General features: G+C 40.5%; 3 protein-coding genes across 3 annotated transcripts; 1 reads left to right on the top strand and 2 right to left on the bottom strand.

Annotated features, from left to right (window-relative positions):
* Positions 1-2,714: 2,714 nt before the first annotated feature.
* On the top strand, positions 2,715-5,387 carry LOC125203604 (splicing factor YJU2-like). Its single transcript, XM_048101992.1, has 7 exons — positions 2,715-3,042; positions 3,135-3,419; positions 3,524-3,589; positions 3,722-3,772; positions 3,849-3,968; positions 4,885-4,969; positions 5,066-5,387. Exons 1-7 carry the CDS (start codon positions 2,845-2,847, stop codon positions 5,266-5,268), a joined length of 1,008 nt encoding a protein of 335 aa, XP_047957949.1. The 5' UTR covers positions 2,715-2,844; the 3' UTR covers positions 5,269-5,387.
* A 1,176-nt stretch (positions 5,388-6,563) lies between these two features.
* On the bottom strand, positions 6,564-9,213 carry LOC125203079 (histone-lysine N-methyltransferase ASHR2). The gene is made up of 2 exons (XM_048101353.1): positions 7,875-9,213; positions 6,564-6,975 (listed from the first exon to the last, which is right to left on the bottom strand). The coding sequence occupies exon 1, from the start codon at positions 9,066-9,068 to the stop codon at positions 7,902-7,904; it is 1,167 nt and encodes a 388-aa protein (XP_047957310.1). The 5' UTR covers positions 9,069-9,213; the 3' UTR covers positions 6,564-6,975; positions 7,875-7,901.
* A 1,438-nt stretch (positions 9,214-10,651) lies between these two features.
* Positions 10,652-12,035, bottom strand: LOC125204132 (F-box/kelch-repeat protein At1g80440). Its single transcript, XM_048102694.1, has one exon. It carries the CDS (start codon positions 11,806-11,808, stop codon positions 10,735-10,737), a length of 1,074 nt encoding a protein of 357 aa, XP_047958651.1. The 5' UTR covers positions 11,809-12,035; the 3' UTR covers positions 10,652-10,734.
* Positions 12,036-13,609: the final 1,574 nt, after the last annotated feature.

Genomic DNA, 13,609 nt, shown 5'->3' with positions numbered 1-13,609 from the left:
AAGCGCATACAAGTTTAAAATTATATAGGTATAGAGCATCTCCAACGGCGGACGTCCGGTCGGACTTCCGCGACGGGCGACCGGGACGTCCCATTGGAACACATCGCCTCGGATACAGACGTCCCGTGAGGACGTCGGATATCCTCGGATATCCGCGCGACGGGCGGGCGGACGTCCGCCATTGTGGCGTGGGTCGGACGTCACGGTCGAACGTCCGACTTAAAATTTTATTTATTTATTTTTTAAAAAAAAAACTCTATAAATACGGCTCGTTGAAATTCATTTCATTCGCACCACTTGTGTTGACAAGTTTCTCTCTCTAAACTCTATTTTCAAGTAAAAATGGCTAGTAGTCGTGCGGGTGGTAGTGGGAGGGGCGCTAGTGATAGTGATAGTGAGAATGAATTGGATGTCGCTGTGGAAGGGGTGATTGATCGATTGCTACGGCAGAGGCAGCAGCGGTGGCAGCAGGCGGCGGTACCTCGGCCGATCCATCAGCGACATCATGTACCCCGGGACCACATTGCTGCACATATTCGGGATGCCTTATTTCGACGACGTTTTAGGATGCATCATCCGATGTTTATGCATATCGTGGGTGCTTTAAAGAGAAGATACGAGTATTTCAGGATCGGAGAGAGGATGCGACTGAAAAACTCCGGACACACGCCCTTACTGAAGTGCACTTTGCCGCAATCAGGCAATTGGCATACGGAGGCCCGGCCGACATGTTCGACGTGTACATCTACATTGGCGAGTCGTCAGCCGTCGAGTGTCTGCAGAATTTTTGCGCGGGCGTTAGAGAGATATTCGGGGATCGCTATCTTCGGAGTCCGAGCCCCGAAGACTGCCAGCAGCTGATAAATATGCACGGATCGGTGGACGGGTTCCCTGGGATGTTGGGCAGCATAGATTGTATGCATTGGGAGTGGAAGAAGCTGCCCCGCCGCTGGAAGGGGATGCACACATCCGGCTTCAAAGCCAAGCATCCCACGATGATCCTTGAAGCTGTAGCTGACTACCGGCTGTGGATATGACATGCTTATTTTGGATTCGCCGGGTTGAACAACGACATCAACGTCCTCCAGTCGTCGCCCCTGTTCAACGATTAGTGCAATGGCATTGGTCCCGCCATCAGTTTCGTCGCCAACGGCAACCAAGCACAATATGGGATACTATTTGGCGGATGGGATATACCCAAACTGGCCCGTCTTTGTGAAGACGATCAAGCATCCGATCGGACAAAAGAAGTCCTACTTTGCGAGCCGTCAGGAGGCAGCGCGCAAGGATGTTGAGCGGGCATTTGGTGTGCTCCAGAGTCGATGGGCGATGGTGAAGGGTCCTACACGGATGTGGTATATTCCCAACATCGGCGACATCATGTACGCATGTATCATTTTGCACAACATGATTGTCGAAAGTGAAGGTGACGAAATGACTCAGTGGACCAACGAAGATGATACGGGTGTCGGTCCAAGCCAAGGTGTGGCCAGCGCGAATGTGAACATGGGGGTACCTCATGGAGAGGTTGAACGGTTGCGCGCATTTGCCGACAAGCGGCAAAGAGATGCCCATATTCGACTTCAGGAGGATATCATCAAAGAGGTTTGAACGCGGAGGGATGGACGTTGATGTGGTTAATTTTTTTTTATTAACTATGTAATTTTTTTTTCCGAATAATGTATGTTTTTTTTTTAATGAAATATTCGCATTTCCCCGTTCGTATTCGTGTCGAAATTTTAATTCTGTAAGTAAATTGAATAATTGTGAATTTAATTTTATTGCGGGAAGTCATAGTGGGAAGTCCTAGTACAGGGGAAGTCCTAGTGATGACGTGGCAGGAAGTTTTTGTGGGAAGTTCTAGTGGGAAGTCCGCCACCGGAGATGCTTTTAATGCTCAATTGGTAAAGTAAGAAAGAAAATAAGGAAAGATAAATGAAATAGTGGTGGTGGAGACTAAGGTTTATAAATTATTAAATTATTAATTCTAATACTCCCTCCGTCCCACAAAAAATATCACACTTGTGGGATGACACGAAATTTTATGATGTTTTATTGTGTGTTAAATGGATAGAGAAAATATAATTTTTATATTCATGTAAGAGAAAACTTTGTCCAAAAAGGGAAATGTAACATATTTTGTGGGACAAACTAAAAAGAAAAGTGTGATATCTTTTATTGGACGGAGGGAGTAATATAAATTGTAAATATAGTGTAGTGGTGTGTTATTCAAAGTTTTTAAAATTAGAATTGCATTATTTTAAGGGAGGGGTCAAAATAAAATATTTTTAATTTTTAAAATGATGGAGTAAATCAATAATTTATAGACGATTAAAGAATTATACTTTCTCCGTCTCATATAATTTGGAACACTTTGACCTGACACGAGTTTTAAGAAATATAATGGAAAATGAATTGAAAAAGTTGATGGAATGTGGGTCCTACTTTTAAAGTATTAGTTTTATAATAAAATGTGAGTAGAAATGAGTTAGTGGAATATGAGGTCCACTACCAAAAATGGTAAAGGTGTCTAAAACTCCGTGCCAAAAAATTTCACCTCAACTATGAATAAACGGAGGGAGTAACTACTACTCCATAAAATAGTTAATAATGGAAACAAGTACAAAAAATCTTTTAGCCCAGTAAAAATGGCCTAGTCCAATTAGTTGCAGTTATGAATAAATACGGCCCATTAAAGGTTTTCAGTTCATTTATCCAACTCATTAAAACAAACCAGTCACCGCCGTCGACGGCAGCCCTCCCCCTCACCTCTCCTGGCCACTTCTCTCTCTCCAAATCCCACGCCCAAGCTCGATACTCTCTCAAATCGACTAGCAAGCAGGAATGGGGGAACGGAAGGTTTTGAACAAGTACTACCCGCCGGACTTCGATCCGGCGAAGATTCCGCGGCGGCGCCAGCCGAAGAACCAGCAGATGAAGATACGAATGATGCTTCCGATGAGCATCCGTTGCGGCACCTGCGGGAATTACATTTATAAGGGAACCAAATTCAATTCTCGCAAAGAAGACGTAGTCGGAGAGGTAGGGTTTCAATTCCTTCTAATTTTGCCTCTTTTTTTGTCTTTTCAATTATTGATTCTCTTATGAATTTGACATATATTGTTTATCTGCAGACCTACCTAGGGATTCAAATTTTTAGGTTTTATTTCAAGTGCACTAAATGCTCGGCTGAGATGACCTTCAAGACAGATCCTCAGAACTCGGATTACATAGTTGAATCCGGTGCTTCGAGGAACTTCGAGCCTTGGCGTGCAGAGGATGAAGAGACAGAGGAAGAGAAAAAGAAGAGGAATGCTGAAGAGATGGGAGATGCAATGAAGTCTTTGGAGAATCGAACATTAGACTCGAAGAGAGAGATGGATATCCTTGCTGCTTTGGATGAAATGAAATCGATGAAGGTAATAGTTGAATTCAGATCATTTACCAGCTATGAATACTAGTATAATTTATATATCAATTATACTGATGCTAATGTGATGTTCCTCTTTCCTGTTGTATTCAGTCACGGCACGCAACTGTGAGCGTAGATTCAATGCTGGAAGCTCTGCAGCGCTCAAATGAGCAGAAGGTATTATCATAATGCTATTCTTTTGAATAACCTGAATTTTCTCAGCATTGACATCTTAGATAGTTATGGCAAATGCGTGTGAAATCATATCTACTTCACGCTTATAACTGAACCGTGCTTTATATTTATTAGGAAAGAAAGCTATTAGAAGAAGAAGAAGCTTACATAAAAGCAGTGTTTCAGGTAAGGGTAAAATACACAGCTTGTTTTGAGCTTTATTTTCCACTGAAGTTCTCATTATGTTCCTTCTCTAATTCAGGGTCAGAAAAAGGCTCCTTTTGTTCGAAGGATCGATGATGAAGATATAGATGATGACAGCGACGAAGATTTGGAGTTTTTCTCTTTCGACGGTGTGGGATCTTCATCTCGTCCATCAAAGGTATCCTTATTTTCATAAACCGTCTTCCGAGTATGCTTTTCTATAGGGCTGAGGATGTATCAGCTGCAGTCCATAATATTCATCCTTGTGCTTTTAACAATTCAAAACTTTTAGCTACTTGTGCTATTGAATTTGCCATAGAAGCAACACTAACTGGATTGAGGTTGAGGTCTGTAGTTGTTCTCTTGCCATTAAATGAGCTAACACTGAGTAACACGTTGATGGGGGTTTCACTTTCTATTGTAAGTAGATTGATAAAAAAATTATACTATATCAGTAGGACTGACCTGTGTTCACTTATATAGTATATAAGTAGGGGGTGTTCGGTTGGCAAGACTAAATCTCATGATTAAATATGTATCATGTTTGGTTCATAAGATTGACCCCCTCAACTTAATCTAAGATGGATAGTCTCATGATAATTAGTTATAGCCTCCTCCTCCAACTAAAATAATCCCACAACTTAAACCTAGATGGATAGTCTCATGACTAATAGTCATGACAACCGAACGCCACCGTAGTAAACTGTAGAGCTGACCTGAGTCACTGATAACAATAGAAAAACATTTAAGCACCAGCGTCCAATTCTCAAGCTTAGTTTCCATTTATGTTTGTACCAGATTATGGGTTCACCTTAATAAAGTAGCGTGCTCAGTTAGTTTAGTGGTGAGTGTTTGCTCCCCGTGATATTTGAGACTCACTATGCTGCAGCAGGAAGGATCTGCTATTCAGCAACATGTATCTAGCCTGTATTCGACAGAAATTGAAACCATATTGTATATATGCAGCATTCAGCATCAGCCGTCAAAGTCTTTTGTGCTGATCTATCTTCATAAAAACTTATTTGACTCTGTGCCCGTAGATAAGGGTCCACTTTTATTGTGGTTTTACTTAGATATCTTGTGTTTTGATGCAGAGGACGAAGGTGTCTGATGAAGATCCTTCCAAACCAACAGATATTTTGACAGAGAAGAGTGGCAGTGAGGGTTCCAACATTCAAGGTTTGCAATCTAAACTGTTTTTAGCTTGAGATTTTGTGTTTCAGCAAACTGTTATGTAGTACTACATAGTTACAGCTGCATGTATGTTGTTGATAGGTAAAGCTGGTGTTGATGGGGCTTCTGATGGTGGTAAACCTGTTTCGAAGACTTCTTCCATCAAATTCTCGATAATCAAGAAATCCATACCACAATCCTCAACTATAGGCCCGGAGAAAGGACAGCAAGATGCTGAACCCGCTGCTGCTACCAGCAACGTACTCCAATCCTTATTCCAACAGTATGGAAGCGATGAAGACTAGACCAACATATGTAACCAGGCATCCAAAACCTCTGGACTAATTCGTGTAGTACACAATTTATGTATCCAAAATCATATGAATATAAGCTAAACCAAGTTTAGAAAAATCAAATTTCTCCATATTGTTTCTTTTATGTTGTTGGATTGATAAGAAAGTCCATGAAATTATTTTGTCGATATCTATAAACTGACGAACAAAAGCCTTTTGAATAAATAAGTAAAAGAGTAAAGGTCAATTTTGGTCCTAAACATATGGCTAAAATACCAATTTGGTCCAAAACATTCACTTTTTGAAAAACAGGTCCATAAAAAATAAAATTCTTGTCACCTTTTCTTATGATTCCGTAAAAAACTGACGGTCAACTTCTGATTAGTGATATTTTGACTGTATTAGTGGATTTTAATGTACAAACCATTTCTCTTTCTCCTTCTCGTTCATCTCAGGAACCCTAATTTTCTCTGCAAGAACATACTACCTCAACTCCCATAATTCTCTTCCAATTCACTATTAAAAACCCTATGAAGAAATCGCCCGGCAAAACCACCCTTCAAACCATTTTCTTACTCCCACGAGTCTCGATTGTTGAGTTAACAATCATTTTCTCTGATTAGAGAATAAATTGATTGGGATTGAGGAGATAGAGAGGATAAGAGTGAGAAAGAGAACCGGCGGCGCCGCAACGGTAGCGGCGGAGGGGCTGAATTTCGCCGGCGGGGAGAGAGAATTTTAACGAAGGAGAAGGAGAGAGAGATGGGAGTCGTGAATTTGGAGTTTGTCTCTCATTTTTAGAGACGGGGTCGAAAAGTGAGAGGCTTAAGCACCATACCGGCGAAGACAGCGGCGGGCACTGGAAATCCGTTTCCGAAAGGGGCGTACCCTAGTTATGCCGGCGATTTGCCAGTCGAGACAGGTTTTTTGACGAAGAAGGTGAATAGTTTTTTAATTTTTTTTAAATTTTAAATTTTATTTTTTTACTTAATTATAGATTAATATTCTAATTAGGTCAAAATGTGGTTAATTAGTGTTGACCGTTAATTTTTTAATGAAGCCGTTAAAAAAGGACTACTTTGGCAACATTTTTATTTGTTATGGACCTGTTTTTCAAAAAGTAAATGTTTTAGACCAAATTGGTATTTCGGTCATATGTTTAGGACTAAAATTGACTTTTACTCTAAGTAAAATTATCTCCTGGCTGCTAAAACAAATTAAAGGAGTTGCTTTGTTTTCGAAATAAATGCATCCTAAATAAATACAAGGCCTACAAACACACATATTTCAGTAACTTGATAAATAAATGAAACTGTCAAACATTCTGTTACATATTTCACCAGTGAATAACATATGACTGAAACATCCTCATAAGTACTAAAACACCCAATTTAATCTTTGATTTACCATAATCTCACATAATGATTAGTAAAATCTAATACACAGTCTCAAATATGGTCTCATAACAATACCTTTCGCCTACTGTACTTGGTTCTAGTCAAATAAAGTGGTGGATCATGGAGCATACAACAGAGTATTTCGTTCGATCAAAGCATATATGTTCAACCAAGTAAACAAGTTGATTTTTCTCTCTCAACAATAATCCAAGCAGTGGTTAAGACTTGGCGTGAGGAAGAAAGATGATAGTGCCTCTCTCCATCAACGATGAGCTAGCCTTTGCAGCAGGCATCCCGTGCTCGATAAATACTTTATAGTTCACTGCAGAAAACATGGTAGAAAAGAAACAGTCATTGAGAAGCACCTTAATTTTCACGTGAAGTTGCAATTTTCATCACTAGTTAGTTTTCATGCATCTTAATTCTCACATGAAGTTGCAATTTTCACTTGCTTTTGTGAAGGTAGTAGGAATCTAGGCATTGCTACTCATGGCATACAAACCTACCAGAAAACAAGGCCAGGGACAGTGCAGAAATCTTATTCTGGAAACTTTATCCACATCAATAATTACAATTCAAGGTAGATACAACAGCTGATGTGCACTAAAACAAGAACAGCATTCTTAAATCGAAACATTCAACAAAGCTGAAGCTTTGTGGTTGTCCTTAACCATTTTTAACCATCAAGATCAAGAATCAGAGCAATAAAACAAGAACATCATTCATAAATAGAAACATTCAACAAAAGGTGAAGTTTTGTGGTTGTTCTTAACCATCAAGAACCAGTGCTCTTAAACAAAAACAACATTGATAAATATAAACATCAGCAAAGCTGAAGCTTTGACCATTTTTAGCCACCAAGAATCAGTGACTAACAAGAACATCATTCATAAATAGACACATTCACAGAGATGAAGCTCTGGGGTTGTTCTTAACCATTTTTAACCATCAAGAGCCACTGTAATTACCAGCTCCCCACTTCATAACTTGATACCATTTTTATCCTCATACCACGTAGTTCAACGATACAGACTCTAACAAGAAAGAAATCCAGCTTGAATACGACTTGAATATACACATAATTTTTTTAGTTAATGTAATTCTAAAAGACTCTCCTCTTCCATGAATGTCGTACTTCTACTCAAAAAGCAAAATTATCAACACAAAATCAGAGAAACTATGAATAAACAATAAAACAAAAGGAAAAGGGAAGAAACTCACTGAAATTGTTTATTTTCAAGTGATGCTTCAGTCCTCACATTTGCTGAAGCTACCGCAAACATTGCACTCCATGACAGTAGACGGGCGATTATCAACAGGAGGCAGAGGGGCCAATGTACCCCCACAGTTGTCTACACTGCACATGTATCTCACAAAGAAATACGCGTGAGGGAAGCTATCATCTTCACCTTCTTTATCCATGCCACAGTCCGTCGTCTCCAAGTCACCCTCCTCGTCATCCTCATCCATATCATCATCACCATCATTATGGTCCATTTCCCCCTCCCCTTCTTCCTCATCATCAGACCAATTAGCCTCGACTTTGCAGCGATCACAATCACACACGAAACCGTAATCCTCCTTCAACCTCTGCTGCCTCTCCACATACTTAAAATTGACAGGGAAGTAGCTCAGGCAGATCTCCCTGCCTGCAGGGAGATCATGGATCACCCTGATTGTAATATCGGTGTTGCTGAATTCGGAGGCAGAATCATAATCGAACCTACACGCATTGGGGAGGCAATCGTGGTTGAAAAACGACGCCGTTGGGTAAAGGCCATACGCCCTAACAGACCTCTGTTTCCCCTGATCGAAAGGCTCCATCAGCCCAAAGGCATTGAGTTTATCCTTCGCTAGCAGCGCTGCCGTCAATTCGACTGAAAACCCTAGCTCTCCGGAATTCGGCAGCTGGCAAATCGTCGAAATCACGGAATGTAGGAAAACGGAGGAGTCGTCGGCCAAGGCGTCGCCTTGGAGTGAGATTAGGGTTTGGAATTTGGGCGGCGACGCGATTGCCAGATTGTACGCGGCGATGAGGAACCGAGCTTGGATGAGGCGGTCGTGGTGATGGTGGAGGAGGAGCGGAGAGTCGGCGGCGCTGAGGCGGCGTAAGGCGGAGCAAACGAAAGGGGTGTGGGAGGTGGAGAGAGCGGCGGATTGGCATTGGGAAGAGCAGAATTGGGAGGCGGCGGAACAATTAGGGCAAGAGAGGGTTGTTGTGGATTGGGATGCGATTGTTCTGTAACAGTGGGAGCAGTAATTGGCGGCGGCGGTTGAGGGGAGGGCGGAGTAGAGGAGAATTGGGGATTCTTTGAGGAGGATTTCTCCGGCCTTGAGCGGCTTGGAGGAGACCAATGCTCTTCCTCTGTTTTCCAATTGTACCATTTGAATCGGAGAATTACTGTGATGAGACATTTTGGTGAGGGTTTATGGATGTAGCTAAGGTGTGAGGTGTGAAGAGGAAGAAGGAGAAGGAGGCGGAAACAGAGGGTTATTTACCAGTGACGGCGGCGGCGGTGGAGGGTTTTGGGGTTTAAGGTTGCGAGGAACCTTAATTTAGATTTTCATTTTATTTTACGTCACATTAACATAGCACAATTAATAATATTATTTGAATTTAATTTATGCTCTTAGAAAAATGGGGTGAGATAATTTTCAATATGAATCCAATTTTGTTAGATATATTAAAATATAAATAAATAAGATGAATTTTTATAAATAAATGAAGTATATAAAAATATGATATGGAGTATATTTATTTTTTAACTTTTTCATATTTTTTATAATTCATACAAGAAAAAAATATAAAAAATTTCGAACAAAATAATCCATGAAAGTACGCAAAGAATAGACTCTTAGCTACACTTGTTTAAGAAATTGTAACACGTGTTTAAACATAGTAAAATATTGGAGTATAATCTTTTACGAAAGAGAGAATGTAATGTAGTCGATATGTGTGCATTTAATAATTCAGTTCAAAATTTGCATTTAATGCTCTTTTCGTCCCATTTTAGGAATCCAGTTCAGTTTGACACGAGTTTTAAAAAATGTAAAGAAAAATTAATGAAAAATGATAGTGAAATGTGAGTTCTACTTTTTATATTAGTTCTATAATAAATATGGAGTCTAATATCATTAATGGAATATTCCAACCGAAACTCTTAAAGTGAGACATCCAAAAATAGTAAACTGGAACTCCTAAAGTGGAACGGACGGAGTAAATCAGTTCAAAATTGAGTTTTCAAATGCTACACCGTCTGTATCAATCAAAGGATACTATAGTAAGCCGTGTGTACAAACAAAGTGTTACCACATTCTTAAACGACGAGTGATGACCTCATTGAGAAAAAAAATCCTAATTAAAATTGCACATTGAGAAATTGATACTTGTTCAATTCATGCATTTGAGCACTATATACAAATATTTTATGATAAATATAATATCATTTCACTACGAATTTCACCATTTCTATCAAAATTATATTTCTATTTAAATTGATTTGAATCGTCGCTTGAAGTCGATTAATCCATCATGTATATGACCTACCCAGTTGAGGAACTGTGGCTCAAACATGTGGTAGCGTGTAAAAACGGTTTGAGCATGCTTCCGCTTAAGCCAAGATAATTCGATGATGATCAAAAAAATAATTCAGAGTGATTTTGCAACATTTGATTAGTATAGTCATTACATTTTGGGTTCTCTTTTCCTTAAGAAAACTGTTGAATCTGATTGAGTTGGAAAGTTGAGTTATTCATTAGATCTTGATGTCATGAATTTCTTCATTTAGTTCGAAATACCAAAATGAATTAGAAAATGAGAGTGTCCGAACTCCGAATGATCGGAAACTCGATATCTAAATTTCTATTTCAAACGTTTGGGCCTCTCTATTTTTGTATTGTTTCTTTCTTCTATCATATTTCTTTTTCATTCGAGTTGTATCAAATTCCTGAGTTATAATTGTTACAATCTCCCATTTCAATCTTAATAGAACAACTGATAAAAAAACAAAACTCCATTCGTAGCATTTTCAGTTGAATCTGTGAAATGAGACACAAAATTGAGAAATGATTACACTAAATCCTATAGTTCAATGCAACATCCTGATTGAACATGCCCTTTGAATCCATCCTCTGCCTCAACTCTTTCCCACTTACATCTCTTCATGTCAAACACAAACACATTGTAAGGCTCCCCAAATCTCTCCGACCCAACCACCACCACCTTCCCGGGCCACGCCGCCACGTAGGCCGTGCTCCTGACGTGGCACGGCAGCTCAGCCACCACCCGCCACGCGGACCCCTCCCACGCCACCAGCTCAGCACCCCGACACGTCACCATCCTCCCGTCCCCTCCGTCCACGCAGTCCCTCGGGCACGCGCCCGGCTCCAAAAAGTCCTCCAGGACCGGGCCCCACCGCCACTTGGCGACGTCGAACGACTCCGCGCTGGCCTCGAACCTCCCCTGCGCGTTCGTCGGGTATCCCCCGACGACGTGGAACGCGCCGCCCCGCCACACGCCCTTCGCCTCGTCCCGCTCGGCCGCCATGTCGGGCGCCGCCCGCCACGCGTCCCGCGCCACGTCGTACGCCAGCGCGGACCGCAGCGCGCACTTCTCCCCGTCGTGCCCGCCCGCCACGAGCACCGTCCCCGCGCCGTCCGACGCGCACGCGAAGAACAGGCGCTCGCCGCCGGGCATGTCCGCGCCGCGGCGCCACGCGGCGCGGACGAAGTCGTACACGTGGACGGCGGGCGAGGCCCGCCACGTGTCCGGGTCCCACCCGCCCATCACCACGAGGCTCAACCCGACCGCGACGAGCTGGCAGTACATCGGCAGCCCGTCGGGGCAACCCGGGATCGGCGGGAGCTCCGCCCACAGACCCGTCTCCGGCTCGCAAAGCGTCAGGCGGTAAGACGGGACCGCAGCGAATTTGCGGGCCGAGAGATCCCGGGTCGGGTCGACCCGGGCCTGCGACATTACCACGACTCTCCGGGTCAGCCCGGAGGCCTTGCGGCGGCGCCAGAACTCCGGCAGCTGAATCTCCCGCTTCCATCTCCGGCAAACCGATGCGACGGAGGAGAATTCGGTGTGGGGAACTCGAATTAAACAGTCAAGACCCAAATCCGAAGGGAGACCCGGAATAAGATCCGAATCCATCAAAAGGGAAACTATAATGATAAGTGTGTGTGAAAGAGGAAATCAAGATTGGCTCTTTATATACAGTTTTGCAAAGTGAAAAATACCCTTTATTCCTCTTTTTGGGTTGAATTGACAGGAGCTTTTTTTAGTGTGTAGATATTATTGTGAGGATTGGATTGAGAGGTGAAGAACAAAGCTTCTAGAAGGAGTGAGGTTTGGGGGTGAAGACTTGATTGAAGACAAAGGAACATAGAATAAATCGACATTCGCTTGAATTGAGGTTATTTATTTATATATAGACAGTGGTCTACAACAAATGGATGATTGACATCATTACTCTGTGGGCACAAGCACTAGTACAATTTCAAACTTTTTATAATCTTGACATAATATTACTATTATGGAATTTTATTAAATCATCTTGCAACAGTAATATTTCCAGACTGTATGTGACTCACTTGATTTTGAACAAGATTTGATGATTATTGAAATCTACCTAAGGGAGTGTAAAAGGAATTTCACTTTCTCTTTTAACATAAATCAGATCTCATATTCTACCAATTTATTACACTCTTATTTAATTTTATAAAATAAATTCAGTTGTCGTAACCCTTAGTCTAGTCTAGGTGCGTGTTTTGTCTTGTTTTTTGGGATGGGTACATGGAATGCCGTTTTTGAGCCCCATAACTACTTTTTTATTAAATTTGTTTAGTTAGAATATTAATACTGTGATAGAATTAGGGCATACTACAAGAATTATAGATGCCGAATTGAAAATTTGAGTCTGATTCATTTCAATTTTGGATTTTTAAATGATGTCAAAAATGATATTAGTGTCTTAGTTAATTGCATTTGTTTTCGCAAACCAATGGCATTTAAAACTAGTTGTTTATACAATTAAAACACAGAAAATAACTGAATTTATTTTATACTTCATGCGCCTCACAAGAGTATACACTTTTAGTTGAGCAAGAGTTTTAATGTGAATACAGTAAGACAGAAGTAGAAAAAAATGTAATTAAATTATTGTCAGAAAGTGCATACTCTTGTGGGAAAGAGAGAATATCTTTATAGAAACGAGAACAATGTTAACGGAAGCAATAAAATTAGGTGAAAATGTTTTTATTCTACGAATGAGAAATGGAATTGGAAGTCTTCCTACAACGAACATTAATGTTGTTAGAAATTAAAATTTTCCCCCCTATGAATCTATCATAAAAAAATAAAATAGCTTTCGTATATTCATATCAATTCAAAGCTATGGATAATTTGTGGTGTATGGTAATGGGCTTTGACTTTATTCCAGTTTCTTGGTTCGAAGTTGAATATTCGCTCAATTTACACATTTTTTTAATTTAAGAATTTATGCGATTGAGTTTGACTCGTTTTGAATTTGGGAATGTTGAATGATGTGAAAATACAAAATTAGCGTCTTAATTATGTGAGTTTAACAGTTATTTTGAATTTACAATTAGGCCCAATGTGTTTATTGTTCTCTCTCTCTCTCAATTAATTACCTAAATGGTGAACAATAGTGAAATTAACAAAGTACATATCTATGCACATAAAAATATTCATTTTTTATATAGAATCTTTATAGCCTTATATATAGGAGTGACCAAGTAGTTGTTTTTATTATCGGAGGTGGTAAAATTGAAAATGATAATGAAAGCAAGAAAATCAGGTGAAAAAGTTTATTCTAGGAATGAGAAATTAAGAAATTAAAAATAATTCCGAAGGAATGAATCTATCGTAAAATCAAAATAGTGATCCTATAAATTCAAAGCTATGGCAAGTGCCTTACAAAATGTGTGGTGTG

Source organism: Salvia hispanica, chromosome 2, assembly GCF_023119035.1.
Source record: "Salvia hispanica cultivar TCC Black 2014 chromosome 2, UniMelb_Shisp_WGS_1.0, whole genome shotgun sequence".
NCBI lineage: Eukaryota > Viridiplantae > Streptophyta > Magnoliopsida > Lamiales > Lamiaceae > Salvia > Salvia hispanica.
The sequence above is the reverse complement of the archived record's forward strand: the minus strand, read 5'-3'. Positions and strand labels throughout refer to the sequence as shown.

Excerpts from the sequence above, each read along its gene's own strand:
- LOC125203604 (XM_048101992.1), top strand. The coding sequence starts at position 2,845 with ATGGGGGAACGGAAGGTTTTGAACAAGTACTACCCGCCGGACTTCGAT. Across the intron at positions 3,590-3,721 it reads AGCGCTCAAATGAGCAGAAG|GAAAGAAAGCTATTAGAAGA; the intron begins GTATTATCATAA and ends TATATTTATTAG. Across the intron at positions 3,969-4,884 it reads CTTCATCTCGTCCATCAAAG|AGGACGAAGGTGTCTGATGA; the intron begins GTATCCTTATTT and ends GTTTTGATGCAG.
- LOC125203079 (XM_048101353.1), bottom strand. The coding sequence starts at position 9,068 with ATGTCTCATCACAGTAATTCTCCGATTCAAATGGTACAATTGGAAAAC.
- LOC125204132 (XM_048102694.1), bottom strand. The coding sequence starts at position 11,808 with ATGGATTCGGATCTTATTCCGGGTCTCCCTTCGGATTTGGGTCTTGAC.